General features: G+C 44.4%; 1 protein-coding gene across 1 annotated transcript in view; it reads left to right on the top strand.

The window, feature by feature from the left end:
- ATP6V1B1 (ATPase H+ transporting V1 subunit B1) overlaps positions 1-21,037 on the top strand; it is a 60,305-nt gene that overhangs the window by 28,401 nt on the left and 10,867 nt on the right. Inside the window, exons 3-4 of the mRNA XM_044301302.1 lie at positions 5,891-5,989; positions 8,391-8,484. Coding sequence (XP_044157237.1) covers positions 5,891-5,989; positions 8,391-8,484 — 193 coding nt within the window. The remainder of the gene's footprint in view (positions 1-5,890; positions 5,990-8,390; positions 8,485-21,037) is intronic.

Genomic DNA, 21,037 nt, shown 5'->3' on the forward strand with positions numbered 1-21,037 from the left:
TAGCCTATGGTGTCCCTTTAGGTGTTGTGGCTATGCACGTGTCACAATGCTCCTATCTGGATATCCTGGAGACAGTGCTCTGCTGGCTGGAACACAGCCTTCCCCTTGCAGGGGGTACACTCAACTCACTTCTGCAGGGCTCGTCCAGCAGGGACGAGGGCCTGCTGCCTCCCCATACAGGGGCTACTCTGAAACTCAAACTCACTAACTAAACTCCTCCCTCTCTATATAGGGCTAGAATGGAAAGCAGGTTCCACTCCAGACAAACTAACTCTGCCATAGATGCTGCCATCTGCTGGTAAACAAGGCACATTACACTTTAACAGTTGCATTACAGGGAAAAGATTATACATATGATACAGGACCTGGAAATCAATAAATAAGTTGACATTGGGTCAACCATAGGCGATAGTAGGGGGCACAAAGAGGAGGTAATACCACTCTGGGGTATTACATGTGACTTTCAGGGGGTTCCGGTCCCCCACTGCTTGCCTCTGAGTGTTATTGGCTATGCGGATGATGTGACTGTGGAGATATCTGAGCCTCGTGAGGTGGAGATGTTGTCTGCAGACATCAGAAGTTACTCGGAGGCCACAGGGTCTCTGGTCAATCTTGAGAAGAGTCAAGCTTTCTATACACTGAGTTCTGATCCAGACTTTGATCTGCCACAATTTGCGAAGGCCTCCACCTATATTAAGATCTTTGGGGTTAAATTTGGGAGGGATAATAATCCCAAACTAAATTGGGAAGAAAGATTTGACCCCGGAAATGCAAAGCTTCAGCAATGGAAGAACTGGAGGCTGACCTATAGAGAAAAGGTTAAAATGCTGAAGACTTACCTGGTCCCTGTCTTCTTATATGTGTCTGTCATTTTTCCTTTGCCAGAATCTTTCTCGGCTTGGCTCTTTAGCCTGTTCTTCCAGCTTCTTTGGGGGAACAAGTTGAACCCAGAAAAAAGAGGGATCACCTACCTACAGAGGAGAGAGGGTGGGCTGGATATGATAAATCCAAGGGTGTTATTTGACGACTTGTTCCTAAAAGTTAAAGGGGTTGTCCGGGTTCAGCTCTGAACCAGAACATTTCCCTTATTTTCACCCAGGTAGCCCCCCTGACTTGAGCAACGGAGCAGTTAAAGCTCCGATTCTCTCCTTTGCCCTGAGCTAAATAAATCACGCAGGGCAAAGGCATTTTCTGGGGTTCCGGTGACACTTTGGGGTCTACATGAGGCTGCCAGGTGGAGGCTTCCGCCCAGCAGTGAGCTCGTTGATGTCACTGGCACTGATGGGTGGGCTTTAGCACTGCCCTAGCCTGTAAAATAGTCCATCAGAGCCGGTGACGTCACCGAACACACTGCCGGGTGGAAGCCTCCAAACTGTCAGTGTGTTATTGTAAATAAAAGAGCCCTTGCCCTGCGCGATCCAGCGCAGGGCAAAGTAGAGCATCGGAGAATGAGATGCTCCGATGCTAACTTATGGGGGGGGGGGGGGGGGGCTGCCTGGGTGAAATTATGGGTATGTCCGGGTTCAGCTCTGAAGCCGGACGGCTCTTTAATTTTGGTTCCCTGGACTCGCAGAACAGCTCCCTGTGGGTGAATAGTGTCAGGGACTGGATATTGCTTTTTGAAGAATATTGGGTACGAGGCGGCAGTCTCAACAGGGGGAGACACGTGACTACATTCCCCAGTATCTGGACTATGGTCTCAGATGCCTTAAAAAATGAGGTATACAGAAGTCTTCTATTCATGCTAAGACCAGAAAAGAGCTGTACTTATGGGTATGTAAGACCTTCTTCTGCTTACAGCCCACACTAAAAGACTGTACGACCACCATCTTACAAGACTGTCTGAGGTTCCGCAACGCTGTAAGGCTCCTTCCTAAATTTTTGGGATATTGCTTTGTTGTCCTTGCATAGGAAGCTTTTTCTAAAAAAGAACTTAAAATGTCCCTTGGGTTGTCAGCAGGAGGAAACCATGGCACATTTTATTTCAGAGTGATGGGAAGAGAGAAAAATATGGCAGGAAATATCCCGTAAGCTAAAAATTCCATGACTGCAGTCCCTAAAATACCCAGACATCATCTACAGGATACCATCTAATGTAGGTAACATTGACCGGGGGACCATGTATCTGATAATTACCGTCCTCAAATACTATCACTGAAATACCAGAACCAGATTGTCCATCAGTAACAAGCCATTCCAGCACACTGCTCCTATGTACAGGAATATAACTGCTATAATACTGCCCCTATATACAAGAATATAACTGCTATAATACTGCCTCCTATGTACAAGGATATAACTACTATAATACTGCTCCTAGGTACAGGAATATAACTACTATAATACTGCTCCTATGTACAGGAATATAACTACTATAATACTGCTCCTATGTACAGGAATATAACTACTATAATACTGCCTCCTATGTACAGGCATATAACTACTATAATACTGCCTCCTATGTACAAGAATATAACTACTATAATACTGCTCCTATGTACAAGAATATAACTACTATAATACTGCTCCTATGTACATAAATATAACTACTATAATACTGCTCCTATGTACAAGAATATAACTACTATAATACTGCTCCTATGTACATAAATATAACTACTATAATACTGCTCCTATGTACAAGAATATAACTACTATAATACTGCCTCCTATGTACAAGAATATAACTACTATAATACTGCCTCCTATGTACAAGAATATAACTACTATAATACTGCCTCCTATGTACAAGAATATAACTACTGTAATACTGCCTCCTATGTACAAGAATATAACTACTATAATACTGCTCCTATGTACAAGAATATAACTACTATAATACTGCTCCTATGTACAGTACAGACCAAAAGTTTGGACACACCTTCTCATTCAAAGAGTTTTCTTTATTTTCATGACTATGAAAATTGTAGATTCACACTGAAGGCATCAAAACTATGAATTAACACATGTGGAATTATATACATAACAAAAAAGTGAGAAACAACAGAAAATATGTCATATTCTAGGTTCTTCAAAGTAGCCACCTTTTGCTTTGATTACTGCTTTGCACACTCTTGGCATTCTCTTGATGAGCTTTAAGAGGTAGTCACCTGAAATGGTCTTCCAACAGTCTTGAAGGAGTTCCCAGAGATGCTTAGCACTTGTTGGCCTATTTGCCTTCACTCTGCGGTCCAGCTCACCCCAAACCATCTCGATTTGGGTTCAGGTCTGGTGACTGTGGAGGCCAGGTCATCTGGCGCAGCACCCCATCACTCTCCTTCATGGTCAAATAGCCCTTACACAGCCTGGAGGTGTGTTTGGGGTCATTGTCCTGTTGAAAAAAAAATGATGGTCCAACTAAACGCAAACCGGATGGAATAGCATGCCGCTGTAAGATGCTGTGGTAGCCATGCTGGTTCAGAATGCCTTCAATTTTGAATAAATCCCTAACAGTGTCACCAGCAAAGCACCCCCACACCATCACACCTCCTCCTCCATGCTTCACGGTGGGAACCAGGCATGTAGAGTCCATCCGTTCACCTTTTCTGCGTCGCACAAAGACACGGTGGTTGGAACCAAAGATCTCAAATTTGGACTCATCAGACCAAAGCACAGATTTCCACTGGTCTAATGTCCATTCCTTCTGTTCTTTAGCCCAAACAAGTCTCTTCTGCTTGTTGCCTGTCCTTGGCAGTGGTTTCCTAGCAGATAGTCTACCATGAAGGCCTGATTCACACAGTCTCCTCTTAACAGTTGTTCTAGAGATGTGTCTGCTGCTAGAACTCTGTGTGGCATTGACCTGGTCTCTAATCTGAGCTGCTGTTAACCTGCGATTTCTGAGGCTGGTGACTCGGATGAACTTATCCTCCGCAGCAGAGGTGACTCTTGGTCTTCCTTTCCTGGGGTGGTCCGCATGTGAGCCAGTTTCTTTGTAGCGCTTGATGGGTTTTGTGACTGCACTTGGGGACACTTTCAAAGTTTTCCCAATTTTTCAGACTGACTGACCTTCATTTCTTAAAGTAATGATGGCCACTCGTTTTTCTTTACTTAGTAGCTGCTTTTTTCTTGCCATAATACAAATTCTAACAGTCTATTCAGTAGGACTATCAGCTGTGTATCCACCTGACTTCTCCACAATGCAACTGATGGTCCCAACCCCATTTATAAGGCAAGAAATCCCACTTATTAAACCTGACAGGGCACACTTGTGAAGTGAAGACCATTTCAGGTGACTACCTCTTGAAGCTCATCAAGAGAATGCCAAGAGTGTGCAAAGCAGTAATCAAAGCAAAAGGTGGCTACTTTGAAGAACCTAGAATATGACATATTTTCTGTCGTTTCACACTTTTTTGTTATGTATATAATTCCACATAGTTTTGATGCCTTCAGTGTGAATCTACAATTTTCATAGTCATGAAAATAAAGAAAACTCTTTGAATGAGAAGGTGTGTCCAAACGTTTGGTCTGTACTGTACATAAATATAACTACTATAATACTGCTCCTATGTACAGGAATATAACTACTATAATACTGCTCCTATGTGCTAGAATATAACTACTATAATACTGCTCCTATGTACAGGAATATAACTACTATAATACTGCCTCCTATGTACAAGAATATAACTACTATAATACTGCTCCTATGTACAAGAATATAACTACTATAATACTGCTCCTATGTACAAGAATATAACTACTATAATACTGCTCCTATGTACAAGGATATAACTACTATAATACTGCCTCCTATGTACAAGAATATAACTACTATAATACTGCCTCCTATGTACAAGAATATAACTACTATAATACTGCCTCCTATGTACAAGGATATAACTACTATAATACTGCCTCCTATGTACAAGAATATAACTACTATAATACTGCTCCTATGTACAAGAATATAACTACTATAATACTGCTCCTATGTACAGGAATATAACTACTATAATACTGCCTCCTATGTACAAGAATATAACTACTATAATACTGCTCCTATGTACAAGAATATAACTACTATAATACTGCTCCTATGTACAAGAATATAACTACTATAATACTGCCTCCTATGTACAAGAATATAACTACTATAATACTGCCTCCTATGTACAAGAATATAACTACTATAATACTGCCTCCTATGTACAAGAATATAACTACTATAATACTGCTCCTATGTACAAGAATATAACTACTATAATACTGCTCCTATGTACAAGAATATAACTACTATAATACTGCTCTATGTACAAGAATATAACTACTATAATACTGCTCTATGTACAAGAATATAACTACTATAATACTGCCTCCTATGTGCTAGAATATAACTATTATAATACTGCTCCTATGTACAAGAATATAACTACTATAATACTGCCTCCTATGTACAAGAATACAACTACTATAATACTGCTCCTATGTACAAGAATATAACTACTATAATACTGCCTCCTATGTACAAGAATATAACTACTATAATACTGCTCCTATGTACAAGAATATAACTACTATAATACTGCTCCTATGTACAAGAATATAACTACTATAATACTGCTCCTATGTACAAGAATATAACTACTATAATACTGCCTCCTATGTACAAGAATATAACTACTATAATACTGCCTCCTTTGTACAGGAATATAGCTACTATAATACTGCTCCTATGTACAAGAATATAACTACTATAATACTGCCTCCTATGTACAAGAATATAACTACTATAATACTGCCTCCTATGTACAAGAATATCGCTACTATAATACTGCTCCTATGTACAAGAATATAACTACTATAATACTGCTCCTATGTACAAGAATATAACTACTATAATACTGCCTCCTATCTCATGTATTGTCTGATCTCGTTCCTTCTTATTGCACAGTATGCCCAGTATGCAGAGATTGTGAACTTCACCCTCCCAGATGGAACAGCTCGTAGTGGTCAAGTTTTGGAGGTTGCAGGATCTAAAGCCATTGTCCAGGTAACATCTAACACTAAGTTGGAATGTTTTTCTTGCTGCTCTCCTGATTTCCACAATTTGCTTTCTATCTTTATCTCATTCCATTTTGTTTCTCCTCTGTCTCCTCGGCTCTACCTCTGCCCTCTCCCAGCTTTCCTCACTCCATCTCTTCCCTTTTGCTCTGCAACTTGAATTTTGTTTTCTGTCTCTGGTGGCACAAACCCCTCTCGATATTCACCACCTCCACCTTATTCCTATTCTATTACCAGCAGCTCCATCTCCCTGTTACCGCATCTAGACAAACTTTACTTCTGAGATCCATCTCCACCAACTACCATAGGATATAATACCAGTATTTCCTTGAACCCCAATTTCAATGTCTTCTTCTTCTATCCAGGTTAGATGAGTGCTAGGGAGATCTGTTCTTCATTGCCTATCACATCATCACCTGATATCACTCTGATTTTCTTCAAGGTGAGGTATGGACGAGGAGCCCACTTCTGGAGCCACAAATCTTGCACCAACTCACAGTTCTGGGCTCCTCATCTATTTCATTCCATTCTTGGCCTCCCTGGTTAAAAAAAAGTCATATTCAGAGTAGACATTATGTATCTTCCAAAGTGGTGATGTCCATCTGATTTATCCAAAGGGGTTCGCCCATGAAAAACATGGATCACCTGTTGGTGTTCAGGTTGGTCCTCCGTTCTTATTGTCATGAGGTGGTCATGCATCCGCAGTACTGTTCCATTCACGCAGAGCACTGAGGAACGCTCGTGATTGTTGGAAGTCCCAGTGATCATCCATTTATCACCTGTTCTGTGGATCGGTGATCCATGTTGTTTGTGGGCCAACCCCTAGTTCTTGAAGGTGTTTCCTTTTGGAATTTAATTTCTTCCTCCCGACTGGAAGAGGAGATCTTCTTGGTGCAAACACATTAGTAACTGAGCCTAAAGCTGCTCATACACATGGGAGAAAAATCTATGGAAGTGTATGAGGTGACTCATCATTGGAGGTGCTGCTGTGGCCTATGTTACCTGGTAGACCAGGGCTCTTTATCTAATGTGTGTGGCCAACTTGAGGATGAAGTGAGTTCCAGGCCTTATTATGAAGCACGTATATTAGAAATTTAGTGACGTATTACCCAGATGACTGGGAGTGGTATGGACATGTAATACGGGATGGAGAGAGACTTTGCTGGTCCTGATTCAAGTCCCTCCTCCATTTATGTAACCAAGGTAGACCGCACTATTGACCTGTGTACAACCTCTCTTGGATAGCTGCCAACCTTCCCTTATTTAATCCCAGCGAGACCTTCCCAGAGCCCTCTTAATCCCATTAGAGAGTCAGCCTCAGAGCCGAGCAAGCAGCAGCAGCTTAGGCTGAGTCGCACACAGGCACAGCTCTCTGCAGATGTGCCACGGAACATTCCTAGGCCACACGGATCTAATTAAAGCCCCGATCCGGAGGTTAATTTCCACAAATGGTGTCAAATATTGTACTAATCACTGGGTTCTGCTCGCCTTTCATTTTTCCATGGAGATTCCATGTATTCCAGCTTCTTAGGGGGGGTTCACATCGCGTTACAAAAACGCAGCTCACCATGTTCTTGTATCCTGCACAGTCCGCTAAATGAAATGTAACCTAGTGGAACTCTATGGTGAAGGATGCCACTGTATGTATGGCATCAGTCTGAGGTGTCCGCTTAACGTATACGTTAAACGGATGGGAAAAACCTGATATGAACTCAGCCTTATACTGCAGAGATTTTAACGTAAAAAAAAAAATGGATGAAGGTCCAACCGAAAACACCATGAGATGAGATGTTCCAGATGGAATGATTCCATGGAACTACAGATTTTAAATCTATCTATCTATCTATCTATCTATCTATCTATCTATCTATCTATCTATCTATCTATTATCTATCTCATATCTATCTATCTCATAACGTAAGACACTAATGTTTGTGACTGATTTCCACCAATCTGTGAATGACCACATCCCTAATTTGACAAACCATCCCTAGTTCTTAAAGGTGCTGGTTATTCTTGTGGTTGCACCTTAGCACTCGTCGGTTAGCAGGAGACTACCTCCGTTATCAGTAGCTTCCCTTCTATACATGATGATAAATCTCACATACAATAAAAAAAGTGAATGGATGCATAAGAGAAAGTGAAAATCATTAATTGACTTATTTAACCTCTTACAACCAGAACTCCCCCCCCCCCCCCCCCCAGCACCTTAAAAGCTTCCCTGGCAGCTTAGAGGTCCGGTGTGAATGAAAACGCAAAGAGATCCCCCTCCTTCCCCAAATCCCTACACATTATCCCTGGCTTTCACTTGGATCTGACTTTCTCCTGCGGTGTCTGCTTTAATCCTCACTAATTGCCAGTAATTGGGTTCTTGCCCCGGGTCTCTGCAGGTGTTTGAAGGCACATCTGGGATAGATGCCAAGAAAACAACTTGCGAATTCACAGGGGACATCCTAAGGACACCTGTTTCCGAAGACATGCTGGGTACGTTGGACAGGGGTTAATGTAATGATGTTACTGCAGGTAAAGTCCGGAGAGACATCCTTCTCGTCCACATCTATTCTGCGTAAGTCCAGTCAGTGGTGGCTCTATAATAACTCATCACTGGATGAATACTCCAACTTTCTGGTGGCTAGATGAAGGCCCTAGTATTTGAGCAGCCCGGGTATATGTCCATCTGTTTGCTTGCTAAGGAGGATGGAGCCAGACTTCTATGGACTGTCTACCCATCAAAATCCCCTGTCTTATAGAAGCTCACTGGGCCATACCATAGAATGTTCCTGCACCCATTAGGCACATTGAAAAACCACGTATGGACACATTATGATCACTAGATGAGAGGTGTTCTCTGTGCACTGACTCCCTCTAGAAGGCTGGGCTCCTGATTAGGGCCATTAGTGGAGGTCTTCTCTAATGATCTATTAGAACCTTGATAAGAGTCATCGGTGACCTTTTTGTGCTACCTATACATACTCAACATTGCCTTGAAAGATCACCATATCCAACCATTCAATGCCAGGCAGCATTGCCTTGGCCCACCAGAGCAATTTTCTTGGGACCCAACTCACATGTTATCAATAAAGTCTAAGATACTTTGATTCAAAGACATAGACCCTGGTGGCAATGTATTGTCTACAAAGGCAGCTCCAAATGTTCTCCTGGACCTTTGGGGCCCAAAAATTCTCTGGTACTCTGGTGGGCCAGTCCGACACTGCCTAGATGGAGAGGACCCATACTTCTGTTTAAAGACTGAAATCTAGGGTATGCTCCCACATGTGAAATGTACCTCATATAGGAACAATTGTCAAATGTTTGGTCGACAGTTCTCTAAACCATGCGGCCAGCTTTAGAAATCTGTGTTGCATGCCTCCAGGTTTGGAAAACGTAAAACAAAAATTTTAGCACATGGTCACCCTCAAATGCATAGATCCTAAAAATTGTCTAGTATTTGAGGGTTAGCTTTTGCCTTAAAATTGCACGATGATAAGTTGATCTGCATGGACTCGTTTTTGGCATTTGTGATGACATTACTATATTAGCCCAATGGACTATGCAGTTTGAAAATTTTTGGAAAAAAGTTGTAAAAATTGTTCCATAGTGACAAAAATGTCATGTACCTTGTTATCTCCAATCCAAACCAGAGCTATGCACTGTAGGAGATGACCCTCTCTCTACCTAACCTATGCTTCCTCCAACATGTCCAATTTCTGACCAGCATTTTTGAAGATTAAAAGTTGGAAAATTTCCACCAAGGTTGGCTGATAACATCACATGTCTCTCTTACATTGCACTCGTCCACCAGGATGTTGGTGCATTTCCTATAGCTACTTCATAATTCATCCATCTGCTCGAAGCATTGAACCCCTCCCACCTCCAGGAACACCAACGCATTAGATGGCAGCAGATCTAGAAACCCATCTGGTCTTAGGTTAGGTGTGGTCTGCTGTTGATCCCCCCTCAAGTTAGGCCCCGCGGTCTCTGTGGTAGGTATGACACGGATTCTAACCATTGTCCTCCCAACATATTGACTCTGGTCACTGAACTACAGCATCGTAAAGAATGGTGGTGACATAGGGCATAGCCCATCCCCACCCTGCCACCGACCAATGCCCCCCCTCCCCCCCCAAAAAAAAGCCTTAATTAGTTTCACAACATTTGCAGAAAACATTGTAATAAATAAAAAAAAACTCATTCATTTCCCATTTATAGATCTCTTTGTCCCGCGCTAATAGCGTCTTTAAGTAAAGTGAATTATCGGCCGGTGGGAGGTTGTTAATTAGGTCGGAGATTTCGAGACCTACAAGCTTAATGAGCGCTGGATTTTTCTCCTTTTTTATTTTTATTCCTGAGCCTGCAAGAAAACCAGCAGCGAAGGTCCCTGGCGAGGCCGTCTGGCCATTCATAGTGCTCCTCAATGGCAAGCTGTATTCCCAGATGGAATAGGAGGTGGGGGGGAGGGCGACTTTGGGATGGAAAATGGTCCTGATCCGGAACAGTTAACCCCTCTTATTCCAGAGCATACATACAGAGTCTGAATCTATTCCTTAATTTTGTCCTTCAAAAATAGCCATAAACTTGAATTTTGACTCTCTAATATCTTCTTAACCGGCCCTTTTTATTATCTTATTTTGACTCCCACATCTAACCTCCTCACATATATTTTGAACCCATTTATTTTTACTCTGTCCCTTTTCCATTTTAGATTCAATATAATATTGTCCTTTATTTTGACTCCTAAAGTCAATTATTTTGTATTTCCTGTGCCTAGGAACTAAAACTATTTTGACTCCGTCTGTTCTAACACCTTCTCCTTAAACTAGCCTTCTCCTTAACACCTGCTCCTTCAAAACTATGAATTAACACATGTGGAATTATATACATAACAAAAAAGTGTAAAACAACTGAAAATATTCTAGGTTCTTCAAAGTAGCCACCTTTTGCTTTGATTACTGCTTTGCACACTCTTGGCATTCTCTTGATGAGCTTCAAGAGGTAGTCACCTGAAATGGTCTTCACTTCACAGGTGTGCCCTGTCAGGTTTAATAAGTGGGATTTCTTGCCTTATAAATGGGGTTGGGACCATCAGTTGCGTTGTGGAGAAGTCAGGTGGATACACAGCTGATAGTCCTACTGAATAGACTGTTAGAATTTGTATTATGGCAAGAAAAAAGCAGCTAAGTAAAGAAAAACAAGTGGCCATCATTACTTTAAGAAATGAAGGTCAGTCAGTCCGAAAAATTGGGAAAACTTTGAAAGTGTGCCCAAGTGCAGTCACAAAACCCATCAAGCGCTACAAATAAACTGGCTCACATGCGGACCGCCCCAGGAAAGGAAGACCAAGAGTCGCCTCTGCTGCGGAGGATAAGTTCATCCGAGTCACCAGCCTCAGAAATTGCAGGTTAACAGCAGCTCAGATTAGAGACCAGGTCAATGCCACACAGAGTTCTAGCAGCAGACACATCTCTAGAACAACTGTTAAGAGGAGACTGTGTGAATCAGGCCTTCATGGTAGAATATCTGCTAGGAAACCACTGCCAAGGACAGGCAACAAGCAGAAGAGACTTGTTTGGGCTAAAGAACACAAGGAATGGACATTAGACCAGTGGAAATCTGTGCTTTGGTCTGATGAGTCCAAATTTGAGATCTTTGGTTCCAACCACCGTGTCTTTGTGCGACACAGAAAAGGTGAACGGATGGACTCTACATGCCTGGTTCCCACCGTGAAGCATGGAGGAGGAGGTGTGATGGTGTGGGGGTGCTTTGCTGGTGACACTGTTGGGGATTTATTCAAAATTGAAGGCATACTGAACCAGCATGGCTACCACAGCATCTTGCAGCGGCATGCTATTCCATCCGGTTTGCGTTTAGTTGGATTGGACCATCATTTATTTTTCAACAGGACAATGACCCCAAACACACCTCCAGGCTGTGTAAGGGCTATTTGACCATGAAGGAGAGTGATGGGGTGCTGCGCCAGATGACCTGGCCTCCACAGTCACCGGACCTGAACCCAATTGAGCAGAGTGAAGGCAAAAGGGCCAACAAGTGCTAAGCATCTCTGGGAACTCCTTCAAGACTGTTGGAAGACCATTTCAGGTGACTACCTCTTGAAGCTCATCAAGAGAATGCCAAGAGTGTGCAAAGCAGTAATCAAAGCAAAAGGTGGCTACTTTGAAGAACCTAGAATATGACATATTTTCAGTTGTTTCACACTTTTTTGTTATGTATATAATTCTACATGTGTTAATTCATAGTTTTGATGCCTTCAGTGTGAATCTACAATTTTCATAGTCATAAAAATAAAGAAAACTCTTTGAATGAGAAGGTGTGTCCAAACTTGTTATACTGTCCTCTGTAGTGTATATATTTACAGTATACTGCCCTCTGTAGTGTATATATACAGTATACTGTCCTCTGTAGTATATATATACAGTATACTGTCCTCTGTAGTATATATACAGTATACTGCCCTCTGTAGTATATACATATACAGTATACTGTCCTCTGTAGTATATATACAGTATGCTGTCCTCTGTAGTATATATATACAGTATACTGTCCTCTGTAGTATATATACAGTATGCTGTCCTCTGTAGTATATATATACAGTATACTGCACTCTTTAGTATGTATATACAGTATACTGACCTCTGTAGTATATATATATATATATATATATATATAAATATATATATAGAATACTGTCCTCTGTAGTATATATACAGTATGCTGTCCTCTGTAGTATATATACAGTATACTGTCCTCTGTAGTATATATATATATACATTATGCTGTCCTCTGTAGTATATATACAGTATACTGTCCTCTGTAGTATATATACAGTATACTGCCCTCTGTAGTATATATACAGTATACTGTCCTTTGTAGTATATATGCAGTATACTGTCCTCTGTAGTATATATATACAGTATACTGTCCTCTGTAGTATATATACAGTATACTGTCCTCTGTGGTATATATACAGTATACTGTCCTCTGTAGTATATATATAGTATACTGTCCTCTGTAGTATATATACAGTATACTGTCCTCTGTAGTATATATACAGTATACTGCCCTCTGTAGTATATATACAGTATACTGTCCTTTGTAGTATATATGCAGTATACTGTCCTCTGTAGTATATATATACAGTATACTGTCCTCTGTAGTATATATACAGTATACTGTCCTCTGTGGTATATATACAGTATACTGTCCTCTGTAGTATATACAGACGTGGACAAAATTGTTGGTACCCTTTGGTCAATGAAAGAAAAAGTCACAATGGTCACAGAAATAACTTTAATCTGACAAAAGTAATAATAAATTAAAATTCTATAAATGTTAACCAATGAAAGTCAGACATTGTTTTTCAACCATGCTTCAACAGAATTATGTAAAAAAATAAACTCATGAAACAGGCATGGACAAAAATGATGGTACCCCTAGAAAACACAGAACATAATGTGACCAAAGGGACATGTTAATTCAAGGTGTGTCCACTAATTAGCATCACAGGTGTCTACAACCTTGTAATCAGCCATTGGGCCTATATATATGGCTCCAGGTAATCACTGTGTTGTTTGGTGATATGGTGTGTACCACACTCGACATGGACCAGAGGAAGCAAAGGAAAGAGCTGTCTCAAGAGATCAGAAAGAAAATTATAGACAAGCATGTTAAAGGTAAAGGCTATAAGACCATCTCCAAGCAACTAGATGTTCCTGTGAGTACAGTTGCACATATTATTCATAAGTTTAAGATCCATGGGACTGTAGCCAACCTCCCTGGACGTGGCCGCAGGAGGAAAATTGATGACAAATCTAAGAGACGGATAATCCGAATGGTAACAAAAGAGCCTAGAAAGACTTCTAAAGAGATTCAAGGTGAACTTCATGCTCAAGGAACATCAGTGTCAGATCGCACCATCCGTCGTTGTTTGAGCCAAAGTGGACTACATGGGAGACGACCAAGGAGGACACCATTGTTGAAAACGAATCATAAAAAAGCAAGACTGGAATATGCCAAACTACATGTTGACAAGCCACAAAGCTTCTGGGAGAATGTCCTGTGGACAGATGAGACAAAAATCGAAGTTTTTGCCAAGGCACATCAGCTGTATGTTCACAGACGAAAAAATGAAGCATATCAAGAAAAGAACACTGTCCCTACTGTGAAACATGGAGGAGGCTCTGTTATGTTCTGGGGCTGCTTTGCTGCGTCTGGCACAGGGTGTCTTGAATCTGTGCAGGGTACAATGAAATCTCAAGACTATCAAGGAATTCTAGAGAGAAATGTACTAGCCAGTGTCAGAAAGCTTGGTCTCAGTCGCAGGTCATGGGTCTTGCAACAGGACAATGACCCAAAACACACCGCTAAAAACACCCAAGAATGGCTAAGAGGAAAAAATTGGACTATTCTAAAGTGGCCTTCTATGAGCCCTGACCTCAATCCTATTGAGCATCTTTGGAAGGAGCTGAAACATGCAGTCTGGAAAAGGCACCCTTCAAACCGGACACAACTGGAGCAGTTTGCTCATGAGGAGTGGGCCAAAATACCTGCTGAGAGGTGCAGATGTCTCATTGACAGTTACAGGAAGCGTTTGATTGCAGTGATTGCCTCAAAAGGTTGCGCAACAAAATATTAAGTTAGGGGTACCATCATTTTTGTCCATGCCTGTTTCATGAGTTTATTTTTTTACATAATTCTGTTGAAGCATGGTTGAAAAACAATGTCTGACTTTCATTGGTTAACATTTATAGAATTTTAATTTATTATTACTTTTGTCAGATTAAAGTTATTTCTGTGACCATTGTGACTTTTTCTTTCATTGACCAAAGGGTACCAACAATTTTGTCCACGTCTGTATATAGTATACTGTCCTCTGTAGTATATATACAGTATACTGTCCTCTGTAGTATATATACAGTATACTGTCCTCTTCTATGTTAATTTCTTTACAAATTTTTGTGTAATCTGATACTTTACTATGCAAGCCTTTTACTAGATCATTAACAAATATATTGAAGAGAATAGGGCCCAATACTGACCCCTGAGGTACTCCACTAGTGACAGTGACCCCTCCAGTACTGACCCCTGAGGTACTCCACTAGTGACAGTGACCCCTCCAGTACTGACCCCTGAGGTACTCCACTAGTGACAGTGACCCCTCCAATACTGACCCCTGAGGTACCCCACTAGTGACAGTGACCCCTCCAGTACTGACCCCTGAGGTACTCCGCTAGTGACACTGACTCCTCCAGTACTGACCCCTGAGGTACTCTGATAGTGACTCCTCCAGTACTGACCCCTGAGGTATCCCACTAGTGACAGTGACCCCTCCAATACTGACCCCTTAGGTACCCCACTAGTGACAGTGACCCCTCCAGTATTGACCCCTGAGGTACTCCGCTAGTGACACTGTCTCCTCCAGTACTGACCCCTGAGGTACTCCACTAGTGACAGTGACCCCTCCAGTACTGACCCCTGAGGTACTCCACTAGTGACAGTGACTCATCCAGTACTGACCCCTGAGGTACTCCGCTAGTGACATTGACCCCTCCAATTCTGACCCCTGAGGTACTCCACTAGTGGCAGTGACTCATCCAGTACTGACCCCTGAGGTACTCCACTAGTGACTGTGACTACTCTAGTACTGACCCCTGAGGTACTCCACTAGTGACTGTGACTCCTCCAGTACTGACCCCTGAGGTACTTCACTAGTGACTGTGACTTCTCCAGTACTGACCCCTGGGGTACTCCGCTAGTGACATTGACCCCTCCAATTCTGACCCCTGAGGTACCCCACTAGTGACAGTGACCCCTCCAGTACTGACCCCTGAGGTACTCCGCTAGTGACACTGACTCCTCCAGTACTGACCCCTGAGGTACTCTGATAGTGACTCCTCCAGTACTGACCCCTGAGGTACCCCACTAGTGACAGTGACCCCTCCAATACTGACCCCTTAGGTACCCCACTAGTGACAGTGACCCCTCCAGTATTGACCCCTGAGGTACTCCGCTAGTGACACTTACTCCTCCAGTACTGACCCCCGAGGTACTCCACTAGTGACAGTGACTCCTCCAATACTGACTACTGAGGTACTCCACTCGTGACATTGACCCCTCCAGTAAAGACCCCTGAGGTACTCCACTAGTGACACTGACTCCTCCAGTACTGATCCCTGAGGTACTCCACTAGTGACAGTGACTCCTCCAGTACTGACCCCTGATGTACTCCACTAATGACAGTGACCCCTCCAATGCTGCCCCCTGAGGTACTCTGCTAGTGACAGTGACCCCTCCAGTACTGACCCCTGAGGTACTCCACTAGTGACAGTGACCCCTCCAGTACTGATCCCTGAGCTCCTCCACTAGTGACAGTGACTCCTCCAGTACTGACCCCTGAGGTACTCCACTAGTGACACTGACTACTCCAGTACTGATCCCTGAGCTACTCCACTAGTGACAGTGACTCCTCCAGTACTGACCCCTGATGTACTCCACTAATGATAGTGACCCCTCCAATACTGCCCCCTGAGGTACTCTGCTAGTGACTGTGACTCCTCCAGTACTGACCCCTGAGGTACTGCACTAGTGACAGTGACCCCTCCAGTACTGACCCCTGAGGTACTCCATTAGTGACTCCTCCCAGTACTGACCCCTGAAGTACTTCGCTAGTGACAGTGACCCCTCCAATACTGACCCCTGAGGTACTCCACTAGTGACTGTGACTCCTCCAGTACTGACCCCTGAGGTACTCCACTAGTGACAGTGACTCCTCCAGTACTGACCCCTGAGGTACTCCACTAGTGACTGTGACTCCTCCAGTACTGACCCCTGAGGTACTCCACTAGTGTCACTGACTCCTCCAGTACTGACCCCTGAGGTACTCCACTAGTGACTGTGACTCCTCCAGTACTGACCCCTGAGGTACTTCACTAGTGACAGTGACCCCTCCAATACTGACCCCTGAGATACTCCACTAGTGACAGTGACTCCTCCAGTACTGACCCCTGAGGTACTCCATTAGTGACAGTGACTCCTCCAGTGCTGACTCCTGAGGTACTCCACTCGTGACAGTGACCCCTCCAGTACTGACCCCTGAGGTACTCTGCTAGTGACAGTGACTCCTCCAGTACTGACCCTTGAGGTACTCTGCTAGTGACCCCTCCAATACTGACCCCTGAGGTACTCTGCTAGTGACTCCTCCAGTACTGACCCCTGAGGTACTCCGCTAGTGAGAGTGACTCCTCCAGTACTGACCCTTGAGGTACTCTGCTAGTGACCCCTCCAATACTGACCCCTGAGGTACTCTGCTAGTGACTCCTCCAGAAATGACCCCTGAGGTACTCCACTAGTGACAGTGACCCCTCCTGTACTGACCCCTGAGGTACTCCTCTAGTGACAGTGACTTATCCAGTACTGACCTCTGAGGTACTCTGCTAGTGACATTGACCCCTCCAATTCTGACCCCTGAGGTACTCCACTAGTGACAGTGACTCCTCTAGTACTGACACCTGAGGTACTCCACTAGTGACTGTGACTCCTCCAGTACTGACCCCTGAGGTACTTCACTAGTGACTGTGACTCCTCCAGTACTGACCCCTGAGGTACTCCGCTAGTGACATTGGCCCCTTCAATTCTGACCCCTGAGGTACTCTGCTAGTGACAGTGACTCCTCCAGTACTGACCCCTAAGATACTCCACTAGTGACAGTGACTCCTCCAGTACTGACCCCTGAGGTACTCCACTAGTGACACTGACTCTTCTAGTACTGACCCCTGAGGTACTCCACTAGTGACACTGACTCCTCCAGTACTGACCCCTGAGGTACTTCACTAGTGACACTGACTCCTCCAGTACTGACCCCCGAGGTACTACACTAGTGACAGTGACTCCTCCAATACTGACTACTGAGGTACTCCACTCGTGACAGTGACCCCTCCAGTACTGACCCCTGAGGTACTCCACTAGTGACACTGACTCCTCCAGTACTGATCCCTGAGCTACTCCACTAGTGACAGTGACTCCTCCAGTACTGACCCCTGATGTACTCCACTAATGACAGTGACCCCTTCAATACTGCCCCCTGAGTTACTGTGCTAGTGACTGTGACTCCTCCAGTACTGACCCCTGAGGTACTCCACTAGTGACAGTGACCCCTCCAGTACTGATCCTTGAGCTCCTCCACTAGTGACAGTGACTCCTCCAGTACTGACCCCTGAGGTATTCCACTAGTGACACTGACTCCTCCAGTACTGATCCCTGAGCTAATCTACTAGTGACAGTGACTCCTCCAGTACTGACCCCTGATGTACTCCACTAATGACAGTGACCCCTCCAATAATGCCCCCTGAGGTACTCTGCTAGTGACTGTGACTCCTCCAGTACTGACCCCTGAGGTACTCCACTAGTGACAGTGACCCCTCCAGTACTGACCCCTGGGGTACTCCATTAGTGACTCCTCCAGTACTGACCCCTAAAGTACTCCGCTAGTGACAGTGACCCCTCCAGTACTGACCCCTGAGGTACTCCACTAGTGACTGTGACTCCTCCAGTACTGACCCCTGAGGTACTCCACTAGTGTCACTGAATGCTCCAGTACTGACCCCTGAGGTACTCCACTAGTGACTGTGACTCCTCCAGTACTGACCCCTGAGGTACTTCACTAGTGACAGTGACCCCTCCAATACTGACCCCTGAGATACTCCACTAGTGACAGTGACTCCTCCAGTACTGACCCCTGAGGTACTCCATTAGTGACAGTGACTCCTCCAGTGCTGACTCCTGAGGTACTCCACTAGTGACAGTGACCCCTCCAGTACTGACCCCTGAGGTACTCTGCTAGTGACAGTGACTCCTCCAGTACTGACCCTTGAGGTACTCTGCTAGTGACCCCTCCAATACTGACCCCTGAGGTACTCCACTAGTGACAGTGACCTCTCCAGTACTGACCCCTGAGGTACTCCATTAGTGATTCCTCCAGTACTGACCCCTGAAGTACTCCGCTAGTGACAGTGACCCCTCCAATACTGACCCCTGAGGTACTCCACTAGTGACTCCTCCACTACTGACCCCTGAGATACTCCGCTAGTGACAGTGACTCCTCCAATACTGACCCCTGAGGTACTCCGCTAGTGACTCCTCCACTACTGACCCCTGAGATACTCCGCTAGTGACAGTGACTCCTCCAGTACTGACCCCTGAGGTACTCCACTAGTGACTGTGACTCCTCCAGTACTGACCCCTGAGGTACTCCACTAGTGACAGTGACTCCTTCAGTACTGACCCCTGAGGTACTCCACTAGTGACTGTGACTCCTCCAGTACTGACCCCTAAAGTACTCCACTAGTGTCACTGACTCCTCCAGTACTGACCCCTGAGGTACTCCACTAGTGACTGTGACTCCTCCAGTACTGACCCCTGAGATACTCCGCTAGTGACAGTGACTCCTCCAGTACTGACCCCTGAGGTACTCCACTAGTGACTGTGACTCCTCCAGTACTGACCCCTGAGGTACTCCACTAGTGTCACTGACTCCTCCAGTACTGACCCCTGAGGTACTCCACTAGTGACTGTGACTCCTCCAGTACTGACCCCTGAGGTACTTCACTAGTGACAGTGACCCCTCCAATACTGACCCCTGAGATACTCCACTAGTGACAGTGACTCCTAAAGTACTGACCCCTGAGGTACTCCATTAGTGACAGTGACCCCTCCAGTACTGACCCCTGAGGTACTCTGCTAGTGACAGTGACCCCTCCAGTACTGACCCCTGAGGTACTCTGCTAGTGACAGTGACTCCTCCAGTACTGACCCTTGAGGTACTCTGCTAGTGACCCCTCCAATACTGACCCCTGAGGTACTCTGCTAGTGACTCCTCCAGTACTGACCCCTGATGTACTCCACTAGTGACAGTGACTCCTCCAGTACTGACCCCTGAGGTACTCCACTAGTGACAGTGACCCCTCCAGTACTGACCCCTGAGGTACCCCACTAGTGACAGTGACCCCTCCAGTACTGACCCCTAAAGTACTCCACTAGTGTCACTGACTCCTCCAGTGCTGACCCCTGAGGTATTCCACTAGTGACAGTGGAATCCTCCAGTACTGACCCCTGATGTACTCCACTAATGACAGTGACCCCTTCAATACTGCCCCCTGAGTTACTCTGCTAGTGACTGTGACTCCTCCAGTACTGACCCCTGAGGTACCCCACTAGTGACAGTGACCCCTCCAGTACTGACCCAATACTCCTTCATTTTGACACTAAAAGCCAGATTTGTTTTTGTAAAATTGAGATTGTATCACCTTCTTCAGAGGAATACATTTTGAGACCCTCAGGGACGTGGAGAACCTTTTGGGTGTCAAATTTTGATGTCCTAAAGCCTCAAGAACACGAGAAAGCTGCGAAGACGGACTTTCTATGGCGCCCTGGCTATTTAACCCATTAATGTTCTTCATCTTGTCCCAAAGTTTTTTGTTTTTTTTAGTTTATTTATTTATTTTTCATAAATCTATTCTAAGAGGTATAACACGTTTCTGTTATTCCTGCCACTAGGGGCCCCCATTTCTAGCCATTAGGGGCCCCCATTTCTAGCCACTAGGGGGCCCCATTTCTAGCCACTAGGGGGCCCCATTTCTAGCCACTAGGGGGCCCCATTTCTAGCCACTAGGGGGCCCGGTTTCTAGCCACTAGGGGGCCCCATATTTTAGCCATTAGAGGGCATCTTTTCATGACTGATGTTTCTATGTATGAAATGGTAGATGTGTTGGAAGTCCTATTTGCACCTCAGGACTGCGGGAAAGCTGGGTGGTGCGCCGCAGTCCTCTCCTGTGGTCAGCACTGGTCTCCTACAAACACTGATCAGATATCGCTTCCCATTTTAGGGCTTTATTTTTTAGAGCGAATTACTTGGTGCATATAGCGCCATCTGCTGGCCACAGAGGGTACTGCTCCTGCACAGGAGACACAGATCAGTGTGGTGGGCCTTTAAATGAACTGAATGATGAGGCAGGAGGTCCACGGAGGA

This window comes from Bufo gargarizans, chromosome 1, assembly GCF_014858855.1.
Source record: "Bufo gargarizans isolate SCDJY-AF-19 chromosome 1, ASM1485885v1, whole genome shotgun sequence".
Taxonomy (NCBI): Eukaryota; Metazoa; Chordata; class Amphibia; order Anura; family Bufonidae; genus Bufo; species Bufo gargarizans.